Here is a 24,871-nt window from a genome sequence, read left to right as displayed (position 1 = left end):
AGTTTCCTAAGAGTCAGAGAGAACGATCAAAATAAAAGGTTCCTTTTCTTAATTATTTTATGTTAAAATATTTATGAGTCTTCTATTGTTTTAGGCTAGAATACATGATGATAGTATATTTATGATTCTTGGTAACTATATTATGCATTTCTTGGTCTGGCAAAAAATTGAATAATGCACGATGAATTGATTAATTGTGTATTTTACAGTGTTTTCAAACTATAATATACCTAAGAAACCTGACCATTAACCTTAAAAAAGAAATTGTCTAACAAATAAAGTAACATTATTTATGATTATAGATGTCATGAAGTATATGTTAGTAATTGGTGCTTGTGTTATTTTATACACAGGGTCTCACTATGTTTTCATGTGACATCAAAGTGCTATGATATACTACCTATATAGTTTTGACTCTCGACTGTGCAGTAAATCCACTTACTATTTTAAACTATTTGGATTTTTATACAAACATCTTCAACCAGCTCCACTGAAAACACCTTATTCATGACATTTTCTCTGATTTATCAAAATATGTGTTTATAACATACACCAAGTACTCTCATCATTTTTATGTAGCTTGAAAGTAAATTTAAATTTGGTATTTATCACTTTCTTTCTTTGAATATTGCAAATACTTCTTTATGTTTAGTACACTGGCTGAATGCATGCTCCATTTCAATGGTAGGGAATGAAATTTTTTCACTCTATCTTTGTTGCCTTACCAGCATTGAATTTTTTCAGAATGCAGAATATTATGCTCACCATCCATTAATTCATAGAATACATAAGGATGGGGCATTTACATGTTTTCAAAATGTATTTGCTTTGTGTTTGTTTGATACTTCCCTTTCAGTATGTGAATAGCACAGGCATATTGCAACAGCTGTGGAAAAAGCTAAGAATAATGCATACAGTTTTATGCATTCATCAATGATGTGTATGTTCTCATTGGTATGTGATACATCCTGCATGATTACATCATACTACCCAATTGGAAATGATTCTTTACCAGACTTGGTATTCTCTTTGAACATTGCTTGTATTATCATGTTCCATGTATACTACTTCTTGCACACAGTTCTACTTCGGTCGAACTGCTTTATAACTGAGGAAATATTAAGATAGTAAGTATCTTTTTCCTCCTTCATCGTTTTTGACAGTAATTTTACAAGACTTATATATATTGTGAGTTCACCAGGCCGTTTACATGGCAAGCTATGAATGACAACTCAAAAGATTTTGTTCTTTAGCAACGTTTCAATCTCCAGTGTCTTCAAGTCAAATGCAGTTTATTGGCCTTTGGATGTTTTAAAACGTTTTCCTGAGCATTTTTCTTTCTTAGATCACGATTCTTGTCTCAACAACTGTTCGAAAGACAAGTCACTTTTAACCAACGATTTATGATGGTGAGATTTTTACAGCAACAAAATAAACTCATGAGAAAGTTATGTTTATCTTAGGTGTTTAAATTAACTATTGTAAGTTTACACAATTTCATTTTCTTTACAGATGAATAAAATTACGCCATTATAAAACGCCTAAATTTCGACATTTATTAATTCAAAAATCATGTGGAATAAAACCATGGAATTTATCTTTATCAAAAAAAACAAATTATAAAAATCCAAATTTTCTTACTGCAGTCAATATTTTCAATTTCATGCCGTGTGCGACATGCACAGTTGTAAGAAATGGCCAATCTTGCTTCTGTGCTTGCCGTCGTCGACTTGAAACTGGGGATGTTTCTCAGAAAGCCTGAAAATTAGCTAGATACGATGGTTAATATCGTCCATTCTTTTTCTTCCGAAACAAGCTTAACTGTTTTCAGTTTGTTGGTCCAAATGTCTAAAAGGAAATGAAAAAAATAGTAATTTATCTTTTTGTGAAACGACAATCCTTTCACATTATAATGTTTTTGTCTGACTTTAGTCTTTACGTCTACTTTTGTGTCTACCTTTTTGTTTCCATTAGTCTTCGTCTTTTTGTCAATCTTTCGTGTATCTTTTTGTATATCTTTTTGCCTTTATTTGTGTTACCTTTTTGTCTATGTTTTTGTTTACTATTGGGTCTACACCAGTTTCTATACCTTTGCGTCTCTCTTTTGTTATATATTCGCTTTATAAAATGAAGAGTTATATCACAGAAAGAAGAAAGTCTCTCAGGAAGCCCACAGGTTTCTATTCTGGGTCCTTCATTATTCCTAATATATTTCAACGACTTGGCTTATGTGATACAATCCTTTAGTTAGGTTATGAGAACTTACCATATAAAGGAAGTTTATAAATACCTTGGCACAGAAATAGACAGTCTTAATCTGAATTCCATTTTAATAAATGCTGCGTCTTTTATGTTCAAAATAGTGCGCAAAAAAGATGAAAAATGAATGAATCAAAATGCCATACATACTTAAAAAGTTGCATCAAATTCCGTTGGCACAAAAGTTGTACTTTTTTTTACTTCAAACTTCCCCTTTCGAGAAATCAAGTTAAATCTATATTTTATTATAAACGTGTATAATTTACGGAAAATAAAAAAAAGCATCAAAGGAAAATATTAGAATTCAGATCTTTAATAACACCTTGACAACTCGTAGTGTATAGCAAGTCTACCAGTGTTATGAAAATAAATATTTTATTGTTCAATTACTTTTTCGTTACTCACTACACTACATATAAAATGACAACAGTAAATATGAGCCACACACATAATTAGAGTAAAAGCCCCATTTTTTTTGGCTACATCACTACCTAAAACATATATAAAGATAAATTATATTGTCAGGTAGTCACCAATGCCAGATCTATCAAAACGCTTGTCAGCAAAGGATTTTTATTGTGTTTAGTCTTTACAGAAAGGAATGGATTTGTGGCTCCATTTCAAGGAACAAGATGCTTTGTTAGCCCAGGCTTTTGTGTATGTTTTCTTTCTCCTTTAGCTGACCAGCAACAGTTGTATTTTCAATTTCTGTAGGCAAAGGTTTAAATGGAGTGTTTCTTTGGTTCTTTTTGTTGTTTAAAAAGAAAAGTCTTAACATGTACATTATTTACATGTAAAGTTCATAATGCTTAGTAAGTTTTCTAAAAAGCCCAAACACTGGCTTTGCTGTGTAAATATACAAATTTCTGTTCACTGTGATAAATGGTAAAATATAATTTGAATTTAAAAGAATTGTGTGTGGAGAGAAGGTCAATAATTTTTAGTTACTTGATTCAATATTTCTTTCTATTTACGGTTGCTGATTTAACCCTTAATTGTTGTGACAATGTTCTTCTTTTGCTTACATTTAAATGTAGTAAATATTATTTTTGATTTATATTAGGTTTTCTTGGGATCAGAGATAACCACAACATTTTGTATTTTGATTTTGTGGTAAAATCATTTATGTAGCTAGGAGAATGAGTTTCAAAGCAATGTAAAGTATAAACTATAGCAAAAGCAAGACATGAATGTCATAGCAATGAAAATGACTCAGTACTGTCCATATCAGTAGTAAAGACACCAGTAGAAATGACTCACTTCTGAACATGGATACATACTTTAAAGGAGAGTGTTTCCCTAGAATTATATTCCTAATATAAACTTTTTATAGTTTGTACACAATTTCTCTAATGTTCAAATAATGTTTTGGAAAAAAAATAAGAAGTTCCTTGCAAAATGAAATACTAACCGTTACACACAATGCCAGAGCTCTTTAATATGCCCTGGGAATAAATGGCATAGCAGACTCTTTATTTTGGGTAGGAAGCACGTATTCATAAATTCATGTTCTGCCACATTAAGTTCCTTTGAAATCCATTGTTTTCAACAGATTAAGACATGCATGTATGAATTTGTGCCTCCCCCCAATTAACAAGTATCCTGGGCCACTGCTGGGATTTTTTATATATTAGTAAATCTGGTAGTCTAAAATCTGGCAGTCGAACAGTTAAATGTGTCATGTTCACTTCTGTGGATGCTATGGCAATGATATCCTGCTTTTTCTTCTTCAGGTTCTTTATTACTTTTACTTTACATTGCCTTTACAGTTTGAACTATAAAAAAGTATTATTGAATCAATCATTAAATAAATTTTCCTCCAAAGTAAAAAAAAACAAACATTGTCCCGACCATTAAGGTTTTAGTCCCCAAATCAAGTATGATTAAATCAAATAACAATAACTGCTTGTCCATTTCAAACAACTACAATTCTCATAATTGCAAATTATATTTTATAAATCATATGAATGAATAGAAATAAATATAGAAAAGACTGTATTCATACTTATATAGCAAAGCAAATCGTGTGGGCTTTTCAGCATTTCAAAAAGGGATGTTACATGATCATGGTTGCTGTAAGATCAGTATTTACTCTCATTATACAAGAAAATGACCCAACATTTATTTTAAGGAACTTCACAACTTCTGAATAGCTAGATATTGCAAACTAAACTCATAAATATACTTTGATTGTTCCATACAAGTTTTTCAATAAAAACTGTTCCATTAAATAAATGATAGTTGAAAACTTGAAAATACAAATGTTTGAATATTGTCAATAATATATTTATATCTTTTATAAAAGTACAACTGTTGTTTTTTGAGCCTTTGTTAAAAGAAATCTACAATACAACTGTTTTTAATCAGCTTTAGTATAAAGAAGACATACCTAAAATGAGAAGAGAAATTCATTTTCTTTTTAATTAAAAATGAGTTACAAATTTATTTCCCTTTTCTTCTATCTCCTTTAAGTTTTCTCAAAGACAGGAGCATTTTAGCTTCTAGCAAGTAAAAGATAAGTAGAAGTCCAAATGCTTCAGTTTCCATATCTTTAGTTTGTTTATAACTAAATAAAGATTGTTGTATATTATTGCAGTACATGTTCAGGTCCAAATGCTTTTGTTTTAATTTCTATCGCTCGTTCATAAAAGTTTTTTGCTTTTTCGTACTCTCCCATATCATTGTAAACTAAACACAGATTGTTGTATATTGTCGCAATATTAACATGTTCAGGTCCTAATGTTTTTGTTTGAATTTCTATCGCTCGTTCATAAAAATCTTTTGCCTTTTCGTACTCTCCCATATCTCTGTAAACCAAACCCAGATTGTTGTACCTTATCGCAATATTAACATGGTCAGGTCCAAATGCTTTCGTTTCAATTTCTATCGCTCGTTGAAAAAAATCTTTTGCTTTTTCGTACTCTCCCATATCATTGTAAACTAAACCCAGATTGTTGTACATTGTCGCAAAATTAACATGGTCACGTCCAAATGCTTTCGTTTGAATTTCTATCGCTCGTTCATGAAAATCTTTTGCTTTTTCGTACTCTCCCATATCTCTGTAAACCGAACCTAGATTGTTGTATGTTGTCCAAATATTAACATGTTCAGGTCCAAATGTTTTCGTTTTAATTTCTATCGCTCGTTCATAAAATCTTTTGCTTTTCGTATATCATTGTAAACTAAACCCAGATTGTTGTACGTTGTCGCAATATTAACATGGTCAGGTCCAAATGTTTTCGTTTGAATTTTCATCGCTCGTTCACAACAATCTTTTGCTTTTTCGTACTCTCCCATATCATTGTAAACCAAACCCAGATTGTTATACGATGTCGCAATATTAACATGGTCAGGTCCAAATGTTTTTGCTTGAATTTTTATCCCTCGTTCATAAAAATCTTTTGCATTTTCGTACTCTCCCATTTTACTGTAAACCGAACCCAGATTATTGTACGCTGTCGCAATATTAACATGGTCAGGTCCGAATGCTTTTGTTTGAATTTCTATCGTTCGTTCATAAAAATCTTTAGCTTTTTCGTACTCTCCCATATTGCTGTAAACTGAACCCAGATTGTTGTACATTGTCGCAATATTAACATGGTCAGGTCCAAATGCTTTCGTTTCAATTTCTATCGCTCGTTCATAAAAATCTTTTGCTTTTTCGCACTCTCCCATATTATTGTAAACCGAACCCAGATTGTTGTACGTTGTCGCAATATTAACATGGTCAGGTCCAAATGTTTTGTTTGAATTTCCATTGCTCGTTCAGAAAATCTTTAGCATTTTCATATTCTCCATTCTTCCAAAGCAATACACCCAGCTCGTTGTACGAATATGAAACATCAATATGATCAACACCTAACACTTTAGTTTGAATTTCTGTTATTTCATAAAGTACTTTAGTTGCAAGTTTATAGTTGCAAAATCTTTTCAAAACATCTACAAAATATTTGGCAAATTTCCAATTTCTTTCATCAAGTTTTTTTTGATGATTTTACATCGATCAACTTATTTAGGAAATGTTGAAATGATGAATTTGTTATGAATTTAATTAGATGTGGAATTATTTTGATTTCATCTTCTCTGTCTTCAAAATGATTTAGTGCCCAAGCAACTTGACAGGCAAGATCAGCTGCAGACTTTTAGAATTATTTTCGTTTTGTTTACAGCCAAAGGTCTGCGATGAATAATTTATGATGGCTTCGTGTACAACGCTGTGCAGGCGGATGTCGTTGTTTTCCGTTTGAAGGAATAAAGAACAATGCTTTAATTGAAGACAGACATCTTCTGCAGATTTTGTGGATCAATGCTTTTAATAAATGTATTATAACATCTTGTGGTAAGGGATCGAAAGATATTATTGAGAAAAGTTTAAAACATGTTCCAACAAGATGGATTCTTCAGCATTTTTTGTACTGCTAACATAACAGTTTTCATTCCTAAGTAAGATGTGTTTATTTTTGAAAATTGCCATCCATGTTCTGTCGCTCTCCTTCATTCAACTTATCAAAATATTGCTCCCACGTGAATGTCGGATTTACACTTTTACACTACCTACGTAGGAAGCAGCATTTGCCAGGAACAACGGTTGACGATCTAATTTGTCTGATAAATCCTTTAAAATTTTTCATCTTTATTATGAATATCAGAAAAGACAGATAGAAGTTCTCGACATTCTTCATTGTTCATACCATGACTAACTGAAATGTGTTTATTTAGATTTCCATCTGGTGGTATAGCATCTGTATTTTGGACAGTTACTATAATTTGTCCATTTTCCCAGCTATGATCACCAACTTGAGGTAATAATGGATAAATTTTATGAAGTTCAACCACGTTATCTACAACAATCCACCATGTTTGCCAAGATTTCAATTGCTGTGTCAGCAATAATTGTAAATCTTTAATTTTGTCTTCGCTGCTTTTGCTTCTTTTCAGAATATTTTCAATGACAGTTTTATCATTGCTTAATCGTTGATAAAGTTCAGCATAAGTTTTCAAAGAGAGTCGATATCTTTTCCTTCGAGTGTCATCACAAATGTCGTATTCTTTTCCCAGTCAAACGAGTTATACATTTCTTCACAAACTTGTCTAGCTAATTGAGATTTACCACTGCCAGGATTACCAGAAATATAGTAATATGTTAGTTCATTATTGTTAGTACTGCGCAAGTTATTGAGATCAGCTGTGATTTGATTAAGTAACTCTGTACGTTTAACCACATCGTGATTTGCTTTGCAAGGAAGTACTTGAAAAGAATAAAATACGTTTCGTTCACTTTTTATTTTGATAATTTCTGTGAACGAAAATCCTAAATCTTGAAATGAGTTTTCAATATCACAAACCATTGTATGAAATTTCGAATCAGAAACTTTTCCTTTATTTTCATGGATAAATTTGTTTCTTACATCACGAAGTTTTTCCACAGCAGCTCTAACTTTATCATTAATGTTTGTTCCAATTGAGTGGGTAAACAATATTGCTTTACATATTGTCGTGCAATCCCACTTACTTGTGTCACCATCTTTAAGTTTTGACAATATTTTTTCATCGCGAAATATTTTTTTTGATCTTTCAATGTTGAACAATTTCTGACCACTGACGTTTGTATTTTCCCATTCTCCAAGAGATTGTTTGTAATGAGTGTTCCATTCTTGGATAAAAAGATCAACAAGTTTCTTTTCAACATCTGTAAGTACTTTCTGCAGAGAGGAGTTATTAATTTCTTCCCTTGACTGCATCTAAGGATCATAAAATTATTAATATTATCGTAAATTGGTTCTTTAATTAGAGTTTATAGACAACTAAAATTGTTGAAGATGAAACATAGCTACGTAATGTTACAGTTTTACTTGTACGTGTAAATGAATATCGAGGATGGCAGCTGAAAACAACGCAATTGGACATTTTAGTTTTCCTGCATTTAGGCATTTGGCTACATTTTGGTAGTGGCGTCGCCAGGATTTTGCGAGTGGGGGCACAAAATTTGCACCACGTCAGTCGCTAGCGAAATGGCCTTAAAATTGCTTCTGCACTGGAAATTTTGAAATATTTATCACAACATGAATAGTTTCAATTTTTTAACTTCCCAGTTTAACCTTGGCGGATTTGTACATTCTTCGTGTTATAACGTTACGTAGATTGATTATTGATTTTAATGAAATGTTTTCATATTATAATACTTCCAGAATTGCAGTATTTTCATGAGCCTTACTCTTAGTCATTGCTATATTTGTATTTTTGTGTCTACAAGTTTGAGTCTACGAGTATACTTGTCCACGATCTCATACAAGTTCTATGATATGGTGTAATGTGGTTTATGATAAGCATCACAATATTACTTGTTCTTCTTTGCCTTCTAGAGACTTGAATTATTATAGAATCATTGTTTAGTTTTTTTTTAGTTTAAAGAAATTAAAGTCTTTACCACTTGGCTAACAACCCAGAAAGGATATATACATTGCAAACTAGTCTGCACAGGCAATGAAATGCTTCCCTTATGAGCTACATCTATGCCATGGGCTTCTTTTTAAATTTTAAAGATGCATATAAAGACTCTTATCTAAATTTCTAATAGAGGGCAATTGGGGGGCACAGCCAATTTTTAGAGGGCACGTGCCCCCTTTAACGCCCCATTTTAGCGACGCCACTGCATGTTAGAATGAAAATGGAGGGACTGAGTTGTATTATCTCTTAGGAAGGTGTTTAATAATTTGTCTAACTGACACACAAACTTCTCTAACTGACTCACGCTTTTGCAGAGTTATACCAATGTCTGGACGACAGAGGTTTGTCTCTTGTGATTCGGAAGGCGAAAGAAAATGGACGTAGAGCTTTAGAATTCCTCAGATAGCACTATAAAGGCAGAGAAAAACCTTGCATTATCGCTCTTTACACGGAACTCACTTCGCTGTAGAAAAGTGACGACGAGACTGTCACAGATTATATATTGCGAGCGGAACGATCAGCAACAGCCTTAAGAGAAGCCTAAGAGATAATAAGTGATGCACTACTCATTGCAATGGTTTTAAAGGGTCTGCCAAGCACGTACGACGTCTTTGCTACCGTAATAGTTCAAAAGGAAAGACAAATGACATTTACGGAATTCAAAAACTCGTTACGAAGTCATAAAGAAAATATCAAACCATTGTCACCAAAAAGTGAGGTAGGTGACAACGTTATGTATGTGAAACCAAAATTTGACACATGTTATTGAATTAGCAGATGCAGTAAAGCCAACATAGTAGTTGGTAAAGGTACTGCTAAAGTCAAATTAGTTGACTTGCATGGAAATGCGCAGGATGTCTTATTAAGTAATGCCTTATATGTTCCATCTGACGATCAAAATATATTCTCAGTAAATGCTGCCGTAGAAAAGGAGGCAAAAGTCAAATTAGATAAACACGATAAGCATGTACAGTGCCCTGATGGCACAACGTTTGAAATAAGACAAAAAGGCAAATTTTACTATATAAATAGCATATCATCTTCGAATAAAAATGCATGTTCTCTTTACGAGTGGCACAAGGTTCTAGGTCACTGCAACTACAAGGATGTTAGGAAACTAGAGAAGGGGGTTAAGGGGATGAAAATCACAGCCTTGAGGGAAGTTGAGTGTAATGGCTTGTACGCAAGGTAAAATGTGTCAGACGAAAAGTAAGCTGGAAGATCAAAAGGCGAGAGGTACTCTTGAGTTTATTCACACGGATCTTGCAGGTCCTATTGATCCGGAAGGAAGAGAAGGGCTTAGATATGCATTGTCGTTTGTGGATGATTATTCAGGATTGAATATGGTCTATTTTCTTAAGCATAAAAGTGATACACCACAAGCATTAAAACAGTTTTTAGCAAATGTTGCACCTTACGGAAATGTGAAACGCATAAGAAGTGATAACGGCACTGAATTTACAAGCGAGAAATTCAAATCGATTGTTAGGGAACAAAATTAGGCATGAAACTAGTGCACCATATTCGCCACACCAGAAAGGCACAGTTAAGAGATCGTGGTTAACTTTATTTTACATGGCTAGGTGTCTATTGCCAGAAAGGGAAGTACCAAAATCTATGTGGACATATGCCGTCATGGCATCTGCTTATATTAGGAATCGTTGTTTTAATTCGAGGTTGGATGGAATTTTATTCGAAGCGTTTACAGGCTCAAAACCAGACTTGAGAAAAATGCACATTTTTGGTCGTGTTTGTTATGGTTTTTCACAAAATTCCAAAAAGTTAGACCCTAGAAGTAAACAAGGTATTTTCGTAGGGTATGATAAAATAATCCAGCATATCTACTATACTACCCTGACATTAACAAGGTAGAGCGTGTAAGATGCGTTAAGTTTATCAGGGAGGGTAGCAGGTAACTGCCAGAACTAGATGATAAAGAACTTGCACCTCAGATAGCAAAATTGCATGAAAGAAAACCCAAAACAACTAACGAAGACATTAGTGCTCCAGAGACATCTAGAGAATCAAGATACCCCACTAGGATAAGAAGTAAGAGTAAATATCTTGACGAGTATGTGACAAAAGAAGTTTCAGGGGAGGATACTGTCTCATATACCGTAGATTATTGCTACAGAGTATCCAACATCTCAACGACCTATTCCCAAGCAATAAGCTCCAATGAAAAAGTAAAATGGCAAAAAGCCATGAATGATAAAATGAAACCGTTAATTGAAAATGATACGTTTGAACTTGTTCTACCCCCACCAAACAGAGACATAATGGGGGGGAAATGGGTATACACCGTAAAAGTAGGGCAACATTTCGTAAAATAGTAGCGAGAGACTTGCCGAGCAGGAATTCGAATTCGTGTAATAAAAATTAATGCCCAACATAAAGTTTTGATTAGAGCCATAGAAATAGACCAAAAAAATTGTAAAATTGAATTTATTGTAACGTTTCGTCTTTACTCAAGACATCTTCAGACAAATAATAAATAGGATGTTAAGACAAGATATTATATTTACAAAAAGGTGTTAAATTACTACTAAAGGACGCGGTGTCAAATGGATTATATGATAAGGAAGTTAGGAAGTAAAATAAAGAGAAATTAAAAGAGATTACATGGAATGGAGTTTCCTTGAACGTTAAGTGAAGGCTTGTATTTATTGATTAGAAGGCTCTCATGAATGGATGTTCATAAGAATCTTTAGAAGAGGACCTTATTTTAAAGTCGTCTAAGTTGGGGGTGTGTCCAGTTGCGTTAATGTGAGCAAAGATGCTTGATCACGCAGGGTGGGAAACTTGGTTGCCTGTAAGAGGGGATATTCCCAAGTGCTCCGAAAATCTTGTGTGTAGATGACGTGTGGTTTGACCCACATACGAGGCGTTGCAGCTTCGACACTTGAACAAGTAGACTACACCAGATCTCAGAGGTTTGGGAATTTTGTCCTTAAAGGGGAAGAAAGAAGAGATACGTTGGGAAGGGCGGAAAACAAATTTAACACAAATTCAATTATACGTGAAGGAAAACCGTTTTTTGTGAGTGACTTTCTGGTAAATTCGAGTTGTGTATGAAAATTTTCGTAAGTAGAACAAAGGTTGAAGATGCGGTGACCACACATGCGGTGACCACACGTCATCTACACACCAGATTTTCGGAGCCCTTGGGATTATCCCCCCTTACAGGCAACCAAGTTTCCCACCCTGCGTTATCAAGCATCTTTCCTCACATTAACGCAACTGGAAACACCCCCAACTTAGACGACTTTAAAATAATTTCCTCTTCTAACGATTCTTATGAACTCTCCATTCATGAGAGCCTTCTAATCAATAAATACAAGCCTTCACTTAACGTGCAAGGAAACTCCATTCGACTTAACCTCTTTTAATTTCTCTTTATTTTACTTCCTAACTTCCTTATCATATAATCCATTTGACACCGCCTCCTTTACTAGTAATTTGGAGTTAGCAGCGAGTTGTGGGATGGTGGTAGTGAATACGTGGTTTATAAAGGAAGAAAGCAAGCTTGTGGCGTATGAATCTGGTGACAGTAGGACGGTGGTGGATTATATACTGGTGAATGAAGAAGAGAGGAAAAACGTGAAGGATGCAAAAGTGATTGCAGGAGAAGAATGTGTGACCCAGCACAAGCTGCTGGTCATGGACTGGAGAATCATGAAGGTGAAGAGGAGAAAGGTTGAGGGTAAAGGCAGGCAAGCTATGGAAGTTACGTTCAGATGAAGGGAAGCAGTGTTTCATGACGAAATTGCGACATTGAATGCTGAGGTGAGACGGTGGAGAACGATGGACGTGCGGAGAAGGGTGTTTAAAGGCAGCGGAGAAGGTATGTTGTAAGAAGTAAAGGCGGTGCAGTAGAAAGAACAGGCATGGTGAAAGTGGGATCAACGAGGTCAGCAAAGTGATTAGCGCAGAAGTTGGCATTTAAAGGTGAAAGTCGCGGACTGAAGCAGATAGGATCGATTACATCCGGTTCAGAAAAGGCACGAAAGCAGGTGGCTAAAGCGATGAAAGGCATCAGAAGAGCTCGTAAAATGCAGGAGAATGGACGAAAAGCGTTGTTTTAGAACGGCAGAAGGACAGAAGGAGGAACGATATTTTGGGTGCTCCGGCGTGCAGAACCGATGGGGTTTGAAGGTGTTATTGGAGACAGGTTAGAGTGTGGAGGGCGTACTGTGACCGTTTGATGAATGTAGAGAATGAGTGGAATGGAGAAGTTAGGCGGATGAAGTTTTGGGGCTGTGGGAAATAGTGACTGTTGATGAGGTGGCGGCAGCTCTACGCAAGATGAAGAAAGGGACCGAAGAGTGAAGTGGAAGTAGCAGAAATGTTGGACAATGAACTATGCGTGAGAGTTGTGTAATGCAGCGAACGAGGTTTTTGAGGGGCTCAAAGATGCCGTGTACATGGAGAAAGAGTCTATGGTCCCGCTGTATAAAAGGAAAAGGAGCAGCGACGGTATGTGGGAATTACAGGACTATTAAGCTGATGGAAATCGTTGAAAGATAGTAGAGAGAGTGTTTGAGAAGGTTGAGGGAAGTTGTTCGGATGGGGAAGAGCAGTATGGATTCATACCGGGGGAGGAACGACGGATGCGTGTTTTTGTGTTGAGCAGCTGCAGGAGAAATTTTGGAGGACAGAAGAAGTTATATGGTGTTTGAGTGGAAGGCGTTTGATAGAGTTCAAAGAAAGGTGATCGAGTACGCGCTGCGTAAGAAGGTGTGAAAGAGAATATGGTTCGGGCAGTTATGGGACTTATGAGGTGTAGAGGCGGTGGTTACGGAGGAAGGTGTTAGATCTGGTGTTTTTGAGGTAAAGTTGGTGTTCATCAAGGTTCATCTTGTCGCCGTTACTGTTTTGCTTGTGTGATGGATGTAGAGGAAATTGAAGAAAGAAGGATGCTGGTGTTTGTTGTATGCAGATTGCATTGTCTTGGTGAGTCAGAAGCAGAAAGTCATGGAATGGTACCGAGTGAAAACGGCAATAGAAGTCAAGGGACTGAAAGTGAATGAGGCAAAGACGAAGGGCATGAGATGCTCGAGGCAGGTGGAGGTGAAGGACAGTGATAAATGAAACGTTACAAAAAATTCAATTTTACAATATTTTTGGTCTATTTCTATGGCTCTAATCAAAACTTTATGTTGGGCATTAATTTTTATTACACGATTCCGTAAAAGCACTATTGCTAATGCGCATTTAATATACACGACAAGTTTTTTTTAAAATAGACATGTTTCGACATCTCATCATGCTATCTTCAGTATGAGTGAAATAATAAGTGATACAAGGTTTATGTAAGAGTAATATGATATTCAATATAATATTTATTTTATAATACGCTCGGACGCTCCCCACTAATATATCTTATTTCCTTTTATTGTTGTAATTTAGGTATCATGTTACTTTTATATAAACCCTGTATCACTTATTATTTCACTCCTTTGAAGATGGCATCATGAGATGTCGAAACATGTCTATTTTAAAAAACTTGTCGTGTATATTAAATGCGCATTAGCAATAGTGCTTTTCTGAAATCCATGAATATCTTATTTCCTCTACTACCTCGTGACCATGCACATGATGTGTATCGATGTAGAACATTACTATTATATAGTAGAAATTTATTTCTTTATTATTATATAAATATATGAAAGTTAACAAATAATTTTCAAAATTGATTCGAGCTAGTTCAAAATCTCACCAAAATCAAACAAACATCTTTATAAAACATTTACATACATTTACCATGAGTAGAATATTTTACAGAAAAACAAAATAATCGATAAATGGACATGAAGCATTAAATCACAAAATCAAAATACAATATAACAACGACAGGTAAAGTTTAAAATCAAAATACCTTCACAAATTCAGAAAGATTACAAGACACAACCAACTACATAATATCTCAAGTGCGGCGTTCTACAATATACCGGAAGAAAAACTCCTTTCGTTTTACCAGCCAAACAAATCACCCTATTCGTCTTATGAGACCGTGGCTAAAAGCCGGTAAAGTACGGGTACAAAACGTCGGCTGGTAGTCGTGGGAGATACATACGTTGTACTTTGGTTGTTTTAACTTATGTTATTGTGTCATTGGTAATATCGATAATATTTTCTGATTTGTGATTTTCTTGCTGGAAATTTTAAAAGATGTAAGTACACAAATGCAACCTATAGCTGTTAGACTTTTCAACATTTATTATCATTTTATAGATTTTATGATAATTTTATAGAGCAATAAAGGTTTAAAGCAACTGTAGCTGTCACATATCATTGATGAGGATGGCCATGTTGAGAGAGAGGAGGTGGATTTGTCAGAATTGGTTTACTGAGGATCATAGGGAAGCTGTTTTTAGTCCTGATAATTGTAGACATTGGAAGGCCATGAACTGGGAGTGGAACAAGATAACAGTGATCTTGAAAGTGATGTTCACCATGATTGTGAAGAATCATTTTCATATTACCAGAAAGTTGAAAGAAAACAAAAAGCATGGGAAAATTTGCAACATTCAATTATGAAGAATACATTTCAGTTTGCTGGCAAAAATTGGAGCAATCTGAAGTGTATTCATTGTGATAATGAAGCAAAGTTTAGATGCAGCGATTGTGGTCCAATGGCAAAGTATTGTGAGAACTCTATATTAAAGATGCACACAACCGTAAATGTTTGTCGTCATGTTGAAGTATTTAAGGTAATCTTTATGAGCTAGATATTATAAAAGTGTTTACAGTTAACTCTCTCAACACTTGCAACAAAAAATGCAAAAATAAAATGAGAGTTTACATTGTCAAACATGCTATGAAGCACTAATCTAATATTTTTTATGAATGCAAGAAAGGGGATTGATTACAACTAATTTCTGCGAGGTTATTCATTGCTTTGTAGGATGGCATGTTTTGGCCATATAAACTCATGAACATGCTGGTGTATGATTGTTCATGCCAAACAGCTGTTGAAATTGAAAATACGTGGAGTCACTACTTTCAGCAGCACGGCAAGATTACTGACTTTTTGAGTAGTTTTATTAACCATGAAAACGTACTTGATGTTGAATATGGTGAAGCGATTTTTACATGGAGATCTTTAGTTGGCATGTTGGTAGATCCAAAAAAGGTTTTCATTGTACATCAACAAGACAAACCCCAGTATTTATTTCATGGGAATGTTGACATGCTTCAAAAGTGATCTGGTGTCGGCTCTCTGGATGACGAAGAAGAAGTGGTTGTATATGAAGAAGTGGATTCTAGAAGACGATCAAACAAGTGAAGACGACTATAAACACCAGCGATGATGTATAACGGGTTGTGCAGGCACTTTAATATCTTGAAAATCCTTTAATTAGAAATCAATTACGTAAAGGCACTTGAAAGAAAGTTGTTAAGAAATCATTTATAATAGCCAACGCATTTTGCTAGAGCTTTGTTAGTAAATACTTGTTGAACAGTCATTTGCATTTTTTGATAGTCATACAATGTAATGTATGATGAAAATTGATGTCATATATACATGGGTAATAGCCATTGAGTTCTATAATAACTGGAGCGGCTATCTCAAGCGCGGCCTTAGATATCAGGTGACGCCAAAAAAATGGCGGATTTCGTCCGTTGCCGCTGAGATTTACCGAAATTGACCGCTTTTCGGAAAATTTCACAATTTCCGCTCTCCTCCTGATGAAAAGAATTGAGGAAAATGTATGTGTGTGTATTTGAATTCGGCAAGCAATTTCTTGATGAAAATCACGATAAAACCACAATTCGTAACAGCAGATCAACCTGGCTTTCAGTTATCCACTCCTCCCGGGAAAGCTATTAACTATAAACTATGTACGAAAGAACTCTTTGTTGGCTGCGTTTGAACGTTTTTAAACGTCGTGTCTAATGTACTACATGTGGACGATGTGGACGATGTGGTCTCTTTCAAGTAAGGAGAAAGTCAAAGCCATGTCAAGCCGACAATTTAAAAAGATGAGTAAAAACAAATTCTGAAGAAACGAGATATCTCGAGATGAAAAATGTGAATGAAAACAAAACGCGAAGTGAACTGTAAAATTTCGTTTATTTCAAAGTCATCCACAGACAGAATGATAATCCAAACCATGCATACACATATATATTTACAATGCATGAATTAAGTAACAAAGCAAGCAATAGAAATAGTTTGATATTTACGAAAGCGGAGTTGGAAGAGCTGTCATATTTTAAAAGGATGAATTGAAACAAGAGACCAGACTGATTGAATGAGTGTATTGTAATTTAAGAGAAGAGTTGTAATTCTTTGCTGCCTTAAGTCCCGTGTTAACAAACCATTTCTTATATATGTGTATGCATGGTTTGGATTATCATTCTGTCTGTGGATGACTTTGAAAAATGAAATTTTAGTTCAGTCTTGTTTTGATTCACATTTTACATCTCAAGATGTCTTGATTCTTCAAATTTGTTCTTTACTTAACTCTTAAAGGTACTCTGATGTATTTATGTCAATGTGGTAATGTATGTTAGTGCAATCAGACTAAGTTACATATTTACCGTAAAAATTTTCTTTTAATGAAGTTTTGAGAAAAAACAATATATAATCTTTTGTATTTCTGCTAAGATGACTAAATGACAAAAAATATTTAAAATTTATTTCCTTGTAAGGTATATTGTACAGTTGCTGCAATTGTTCAGCACGTTTTGACTGAGTAAGGTTTCCTTCCACTACATAGCAGCAGCATGGCCCAATCTTTTGCATATAGCAACGTCGTCCTGTTAAATATTCATAAAGTTGTAGTTCATGACACTTTTTATTTGTTTGTGTCATTAGCTTATTTCACAGTAACAATAATGCATGCAACTTGAAGTTTTCAACCATCTAATCAAAGCTGATGTTTTATCACTATAGATCAATCAAACTTACTTCTTCTCATACGATTAAACTCTATACAAAAAAGTATATAATTGTCAATTGTTGGTCATGAAAGAAATGTTATTTCATTTTTGTCATTACTTTTCTCGCATTCATTCATTTTGTGGCCTTTGTGGCCACAATTATAGCATCTTCCTTCATTAAAAAAAACAATGGCAATTATCAGCCTGGCATCAAAGGCAATTAGTACATGTATACACTATACCACACCTTTAAATGAATTTTTTGCTTTGGCATTGCTTTCTACATAAACCAATTTTTTTGTTAGGTGCTGTTTGATTTGTTATGTGTATGATTAAATTTCAGGTGAAAAGACTCTGGTGAAAAGATTCAGGTGAAAAGATTCAGGTGAAAAGACTCATGGTGAAAGACTCAGGTGAAAAGACTCAGGTGAAAGATTCAGGTGAAAGATTCAGGTGAAAGGCTCAGATGAAAAACCATGGTGAAAGACTCAATTTGAAAAGATTCAGATTGAAAGGCTCAGGTGAAAGACTCAGGTGAAAGATTCAGGTGAAAGATTCAGGTGTGAAAGGCTCGGTGAAGGGCCTCAGATTGAAGATTCAGGTGAAAGGCTCAGATTGAAAGGCTCAGGTGAAAGACTCAGGTGAAAGATTCAGGTGAAAGATTCGGAATTGAAAGAGACTCAGGGTGAAAGGGCTCAGGTGAAAGATTCAGGTGAAAGACTCAGGTGAAAGGGCTCAGGTGAAAGATTCAGGTGAAAGATTCAGGTGAAAGATTCCTTTTGAACCAGGTGAAAGGCTCAGGTGAAAAGGTTCGGTGAAAGATTCAGGTGAAAGATTCAGGTGAATACTCAGGTGAAAGATTCAGGTGAAAAGACTCAGGTGAAAAGATTCAGGTGAGATTCAGGTGAAAGATTCGATTGAAAGGCTCAGGTGAAAAGACTCAGGTGAAAGATTCAGGTGAAAAGATTCAGGTGATTCCAGTGAAAGAGACTCAGGTGAAAGGCTCAGGTGAAAAGATTCAGGTGAAGATTCAGGTTGAAAAGACTCAGGTGAAAGGCTCAGTTGAAAGGCTCCGGTTGAAAGGCTCAGGTGAAAAGACTCAGGTGAAAAGGCTCAGGTGAAAAGGCTCAGGTGAAAAGACAAAAGTACAAAAGTATCATGAGAGAGCTGATGGGCATATATCATATATGAATGAGAACAGTATTGTATACAAAGCACTGTTTACCTTCTTTATTTTTTTGGTTTTCAGAATTGGACACCTCAAATAGTAGTAGATTTTAGTACACATTTGATGCATTGATGTATTGTGTAATAATGCAAAAAACAATCATTAAACAGTATAACCATTTTTGGCTAAATACACACTTGCATTTTCGTCATCTTTCTTTTCACTTCCCTGACCTGTTTTGAATGCAATTGAACTATTTGAGTGATTTTCAGTTTTCAAAACAAAAACAATATTTATACACATTTGATACCAGTGTCCATTGCTTTTTCCTCATCTGTATAATCTAGCATCTGGTATTTTTGTATGCAAAAAACGATAAAGTGTAAATAGATATTTTGCAAGAAGGGATTTAAACCATGTAAATGAATGACTTTTTGTTTACTTCCATGCTGAAAGCTTCTTATGAAGCTTTTCAGATCAGAAATTATTAAATTATTGATCTGTACTAACCTCTTCTTCATCCATGGACCACAAAAGAAAGTTGGCAAATACAATAAAAACAAGAAATAAGCAAAGGAAAATTCAGACAAGTTTTAAAAATATTTATAGTTTGTTAAAAAAAAAGCGGGAAAAAAATGCAAATGACAAACGCTAATGCTGTATTCTGATTGGTTAACAAATCAAACTTTTTTTTAACTATGAAGAACTAAATATTGCATAGAATTTTAAAGTTTTTTATAGTTTGTAAGAGATGATTCCTATGATAATATACATGTAAATTTAGCGTGCACAAATCGTAAATTGCTGTATCAGTAACGTTGAAACAGGGGTGTAAATCCTGGAGAGGGGATTGTATGTGGTGGCTCAGCCTCTCCCCTTCAAAAAGTTAACAGTTTTGTTGAGCAAAGCATGTAATTTTTCGGAAATTAAAACGGCAAATATTAGCGATGACGTTTGGATCAACTCATAACTAAGTAAAAAGGCGATTTTGCTGGTATTAACAAACAAAATTACACTACGTTATTGCTGGGCAAATCAAATTCTGCAACGTTTCCCCTCTCCATTCTCGGGACTCAAGTCACACCCCGAATTCAAGTAACATTCTTCTAAATTTTTTTTTCAAGTTATTCGAAGTTTAACCATTGGCTTTTTACAAGTCAAGAAACTATATAAACAATGTGAACTCGTTGAACTATAAGGAGCAAAAAAATGTTAAAGATAAAATGTTACGCATCATGAACGTTGTTCAAGGACTTCCGCATGCAGATCATCCCGGCAATATTCATAATGTCACCTGTAAGTGAAACACGTGCGTTTAATATTGAGTAGCGTTTATTTTTAAAAGAATCTTAACAATGCATTTATCAATTGACAGACTGGTTTAATTTTGAAAAAAGCACTTACTACAACGCTCGATCTGATTGAAAGTGCTATCAATGTTAGGACCACAAAATAGTTTTCTTATGTCGTTCAATTGGGCTGTTTTGTTGAGTATTTTTCTGTATAAAAAATAGTTCAAAATGAATATTGTGCTATAGGTTCTATGTTCTACTATGTTGTAGAGGAATACTCACATAGAAGACTTGCATTTCGAATTACTTTTCATTCTTTTTAATTGTTTATTTACGTAAACTAGGTTATAATTTCATGTTACATTTTTAAGCCTCGAACACAAATGTGCAGGCACCATTAAATTTCTCCTCGAACACATATTGCTATGCCAGGACGCCTACAGCCTCAAAAATGGAATAGTCAAATGAAAAATTCCATTTCTAGGCACAGGCAAAGCCTCGAAAACACAATAGTGTCCAGGCAACGTTCAATCTACTGATGATTGAACAACACAAGCAGACAGCTTTTACGAATTTTCTGACTATGCAACTTATCGTTTTGCGTTTTGGTCAAGTGATGCATTCTTATTTTCACAAATGCCTCAGCACAACACTTTATCAGTTTATAAGCATGATTATCTGTAACTGTCGACTCTAACACATGCTCATCTAACATGCTAAAACCTTTTTTCTCTACACACACAGATAATACCGTCGCAGCAATTGCACTCGATATGTTTGCTGCATGTGGCGCCACCATGGCAGGAATTCACCATCCTCATTACACATTTCTCTGTTTCCTGACACACTTTCAGAAGATCGTCAGTTGGTATTTTAAACCACCGTTGCTCTTCCATGCCACAAATAGTTCTGGTGCTCTCTTTGATGATGTCAGAGCATCCATACAATCATCACAATGGATCTTCCTTTTCACCATTTTTGCGACATAGCCAGCAATATACGATATTGCTGCCTCCTTGTAGTCTGAAAGCTGAATGTAGTTTGAGGTGTCGCTGTAATCGTGGTCAGTTTGTTCTGGCCCACGCAGTTCTAGATCGTATCTTCTTGCAGTATTTACATCGGAAATATCTGCCGACATTTGTTCACTCTCACACCGATCTTCTAGTCTACTTAGAATTTCGGTACCATCCTGAGCAACACAATTTCCATGACCTCCTTTAATGTTATGTCGCATCAACAGCTGCTTGTACGCTGCTTTGAACTGTCGAGATGTCGGGTTGTTCCAACCTCCTGACGCTCGCACAGCTGAAAAAACAATTCTAAATGATCTTGACTTGTCTTATAAGTAAGCAAATATTTAAGGGAGAATTTTCACTTATAACAAGATCCTCAGCAAGCCCTTGCACTGCTTCAATGCACAACAGAAACCCCAAGAATCCTGTTTTCCTCTTATGGGAAAAATCGACTTTCCATCAGCACCCTTCAGATTTAAGATGTATTGCCTTGCTTCATCCAAGAAGGTTTTATCAGCTTGTAATTCGCTTTCCTTATTGGTGCTTTGTAATTTTAGAAATTGGATTCCTGGAATTCAAAACGTCAAACAAGCGATCAAATACTCGAATGAATTTGACTGTTTTATCACACCCTTTAAACTGTGGAAGTTTGAGCTTACCTTCACAGAACTCTAAAGCATCTGCAACACTCGAGCTGAGTGCTTGCACTGCTAAATTACCTTCATTTTCTGTGGCTTCCAGTTTATGTGAGCTTTCTTTAGTTTGTTGGCAAGTCGCAAGCCTTCTGAGGCTTGCAGTTTTCTAGCTCAACTAGGTATTGCCATCTTACCAAACCATCTTTTCATCCTTCAGAGTTCTCAATTCAGAAATTGCTCCTCTGACAAGCTTGATCATATGACAAGGATCTAAAATGCATGAATTTTCAACATTAAATCAGATGGATGTAAAAATATGCTTGAAAATCATTAAGTGAAAGTTTCACTCCAAGCAACTTCATCATTGCAAGGTGTGGATGGACCATCACACGTTAAACTTCCAACTTTAACACCAACATCATGCAACTGCATCAAACACTCCTTGGTTAGATTTGCTTTTACTTCTGCAGTGAGGCCATCTACCAAGAAGTAACCAACTGGTACTTTCCAGGATGAATCTAGAGCAACAGCCATGTATACCAAAACTTCTGCTTCAGGGAGTGAATCATCATCAATCCCAGTACCAAGGTCAACATAACCACAAACTTTTTGACCATCCCATTCTACGTGTTTGCGGATTGACATTTCATCCAGCATCAATGCACATATGACTTCCTTGCCATCTTTCTTTGCTTCTTGAACCTTCACTTTCAAAGCATTCAAGGCATCTTTGGTGAAACCAGGGTCACCATCCATGGAATTATACCAAGATCGAATTACTCTTGGATGAGGTAAGGCTAAATTAAACTTCTCACGAACATAATCATAAGCCTTAGGCGAGTAAAATTTCAAAGTTAGTGCAAAAGCTTGCAATTCTGGGGTATTGAGCACCTTGTTTACCCTGAGTGTTTGCCACTAAACGACTCAAAATATCTTCAGGAACCCCAGATAGTGAAGCATTAAGAAGTTCAGCTTGATCAGAGCTGATCATTTTATCATCTTTAAGGCAATCAATGATTGACAATAAATCATTACCTTCTTTTTCAGTCTACTTTTTTCTTATTAGACACTTTTAACCTCTTTCTATAAGACTCTGCCCGGTCTATAACATCTTCCAATTGTCTTTTCAGTCTCCTGGGAGACTTAAGACAATGAGTGATCATGAATAGAAAAATGACCACTCACCTTTTCAGTGCTCTCCGTGCATTCAACATCCTGCACCTGTTGAAATAATGTGGGCACGGCACTATCTTCTAGACACACTTTGTTACCTGATATTCTCTTCATGCTATCGGAAAATGATCTGAGCAAACTCTGCTCCACTTAGTTAGAACTGTGAGAGGCGACCATTTCTTTATACTATTTACCCATTCCGAAAAAAGTGCAGGGTGTTTTTCTTCGTCAGGAAAACTATTTGAAATAGATTAGTAAATTTATTGCTTCATGCGTTGATTCAAGAAATAAATAAAAAAAATTGTTGAATTTTGTAAAAAAACCCACTGGAAAACATCAGTGTATGCAGTATTTAAGAGAATGTTTTTTCATAAGGCCTAACAGATTTTGGGGCTTTCAATTGTATAAATGCCGATTCAATCTTTAAGGAACAAACAAAATAAGCGAATAACTCACCTGTGAAAAGCGATGTCCTTCGTGTTGTCAACATTACGACATTCTACGATTGAACATCGATTAGGCATTTTTGAAAAAAATATTGTTTTGGCCTAGAAAAATATTGTTTATTTATCATCCAGCTCGCAATTGCATTTGAAATTTTCAACTGAAGGCGGGAAAATCAATAACATCAATCCGGGGGAGGTCGAGAATATTAATTTTCTGCAAAGCAATCATTTCAGCGGAATTACGTCCGTTGGCCGCCATTTTTTTGGCGACTTCGCCCCAGTGAACTCGACATTTGAATAACTGGAATGATAACCGAAGCCAAAAATTGAAGCCAAAAAAATATTTGTCGTCATCATTCGTCATTACACGTCAGGCTCTAGTCTCTCGCGTGTTCATTTTAATATTTCTTAATCATTTGTCCCTTGGTAATGGTAGAGTTCGGATCTTGATCAGAGCGTAAAAATAACTAAATTTTTGGAATGAAAAGATTCACGGAAAGTGAATCAAAGTGATAAATCGAGAAGCAAGGTGAGGTGAACTTAGTCGATCTGCTCTTACGCTGCGGTTTTCCCTTAAACATATCAAAGTCTTTAAGGTAAATGGTTTGAACCCGGGAGTATCGTTACATGTTTATGAATCTTGAGGTTGTTATTCGACAACCTTAGCAGTAGTCATCTTCAGAGTCAAATAAATCAAAAGAAGATGACTACCGCTAGGTTGTCGAAATCAGTCAACAACAACAAAACAGTCCTTCAGGACTATACCAACCTGGACGATCGCCTTAAACATCAAAATCTTTAAGGATATTCAATTATTGATATCGAGATGACAACCATGTAGTATTTCAAGCACAATAAAAATCGATGAAAAATACAATCGCTCTGTAAAAAGTAAAAATGCGAGTTATAGACTCAATATTTTTTATGAAACTGGATATTCAAGTTTCTTTTTTCTTCGGAAAAACTGATCTTTAAATCCAATGAAATGACAAAAAAAGACAAACACTCCGTTTGAAAATTTACCTTCGGACGAAAGAAAAGTTTATGTTTGAATATTTTCTCGTCATATTTTCTTATTGTATTGCCTTTTTAGCATACAGTGTAATTTTCATTTGGCTTTTCCTCGTTACAAGTTGTGAGTTACAACGAACTCACTGTAGTAAAGTTTCAGCTGTAAAAAATAACCTTTTGCAAGGAGTTGGCCTCGTGTGTTGTTTGTCGTGATGTTGTTTATACGTTTAAGCTTTCGCAATTTGTATTCAAATTTATATTGGCCGTGTATGTTTGGCACTCAGGGGAATGAAACTGACGTACAAACCGCGTGAATATTCGACTTTGAAGGACTGGAACTGACGTACAAACCGCACAAGAGACTAGGACTTTGGCTTCAATTTTATATCTATAAAATGTATTGTCGTTATCATTCCAGATATATATATATATATATGGAGTTCACTGCCTCGCCCCAGTAAAGATAGCCGCTCCAGTTATTATAGAACTCAATGGTAATAGCCGCCCAACGTACGTACGCTGGATAATGAAGGTGTTT

General features: G+C 35.2%; 1 protein-coding gene and 5 long non-coding RNA genes across 7 annotated transcripts; 2 read left to right on the top strand and 4 right to left on the bottom strand.

The window, feature by feature from the left end:
• The first annotated feature begins 1,379 nt into the window (after window positions 1-1,379).
• On the top strand, window positions 1,380-1,640 carry LOC124458466. The gene is made up of 2 exons (XR_006953204.1): window positions 1,380-1,409; window positions 1,513-1,640. It is a non-coding gene; the product is annotated as an uncharacterized LOC124458466 (long non-coding RNA).
• A 2,719-nt stretch (window positions 1,641-4,359) lies between these two features.
• Window positions 4,360-14,643, bottom strand: LOC124458460. Its single transcript, XR_006953198.1, has 3 exons — window positions 14,585-14,643; window positions 7,772-8,000; window positions 4,360-4,760 (listed from the first exon to the last, which is right to left on the bottom strand). It is a non-coding gene; the product is annotated as an uncharacterized LOC124458460 (long non-coding RNA).
• LOC124458454 (kinesin light chain 1-like) lies at window positions 4,794-6,533 on the bottom strand. 2 transcript variants are annotated; one of them, XM_047008475.1, is made up of 2 exons: window positions 5,826-6,533; window positions 4,794-5,331 (listed from the first exon to the last, which is right to left on the bottom strand). In XM_047008475.1, the coding sequence occupies exons 1-2, from the start codon at window positions 5,932-5,934 to the stop codon at window positions 4,847-4,849; spliced, it is 594 nt and encodes a 197-aa protein (XP_046864431.1). In that variant the 5' UTR covers window positions 5,935-6,533; the 3' UTR covers window positions 4,794-4,846. The 2 variants fall into 2 exon arrangements, with proteins under 2 accessions (XP_046864431.1, XP_046864430.1); XM_047008474.1 differs by lacking the exon at window positions 5,826-6,533 and adding an exon at window positions 5,448-5,603.
• Window positions 14,644-17,622: 2,979 nt separating the features above from the next.
• On the bottom strand, window positions 17,623-17,876 carry LOC124458465. The gene is made up of 3 exons (XR_006953203.1): window positions 17,843-17,876; window positions 17,714-17,767; window positions 17,623-17,644 (listed from the first exon to the last, which is right to left on the bottom strand). It is a non-coding gene; the product is annotated as an uncharacterized LOC124458465 (long non-coding RNA).
• A 64-nt stretch (window positions 17,877-17,940) lies between these two features.
• On the top strand, window positions 17,941-18,957 carry LOC124458463. The gene is made up of 2 exons (XR_006953201.1): window positions 17,941-18,022; window positions 18,685-18,957. It is a non-coding gene; the product is annotated as an uncharacterized LOC124458463 (long non-coding RNA).
• Window positions 18,958-19,870: 913 nt separating this feature from the next.
• LOC124458461 lies at window positions 19,871-20,252 on the bottom strand. Its single transcript, XR_006953199.1, has 2 exons — window positions 20,168-20,252; window positions 19,871-20,057 (listed from the first exon to the last, which is right to left on the bottom strand). It is a non-coding gene; the product is annotated as an uncharacterized LOC124458461 (long non-coding RNA).
• Window positions 20,253-24,871: the final 4,619 nt, after the last annotated feature.

Source organism: Xenia sp. Carnegie-2017, unplaced genomic scaffold, assembly GCF_021976095.1.
Source record: "Xenia sp. Carnegie-2017 unplaced genomic scaffold, XeniaSp_v1 HiC_scaffold_6, whole genome shotgun sequence".
Lineage (NCBI taxonomy): Eukaryota > Metazoa > Cnidaria > Anthozoa > Malacalcyonacea > Xeniidae > Xenia > Xenia sp. Carnegie-2017.
The sequence above is the reverse complement of the archived record's forward strand: the minus strand, read 5'-3'. Positions and strand labels throughout refer to the sequence as shown.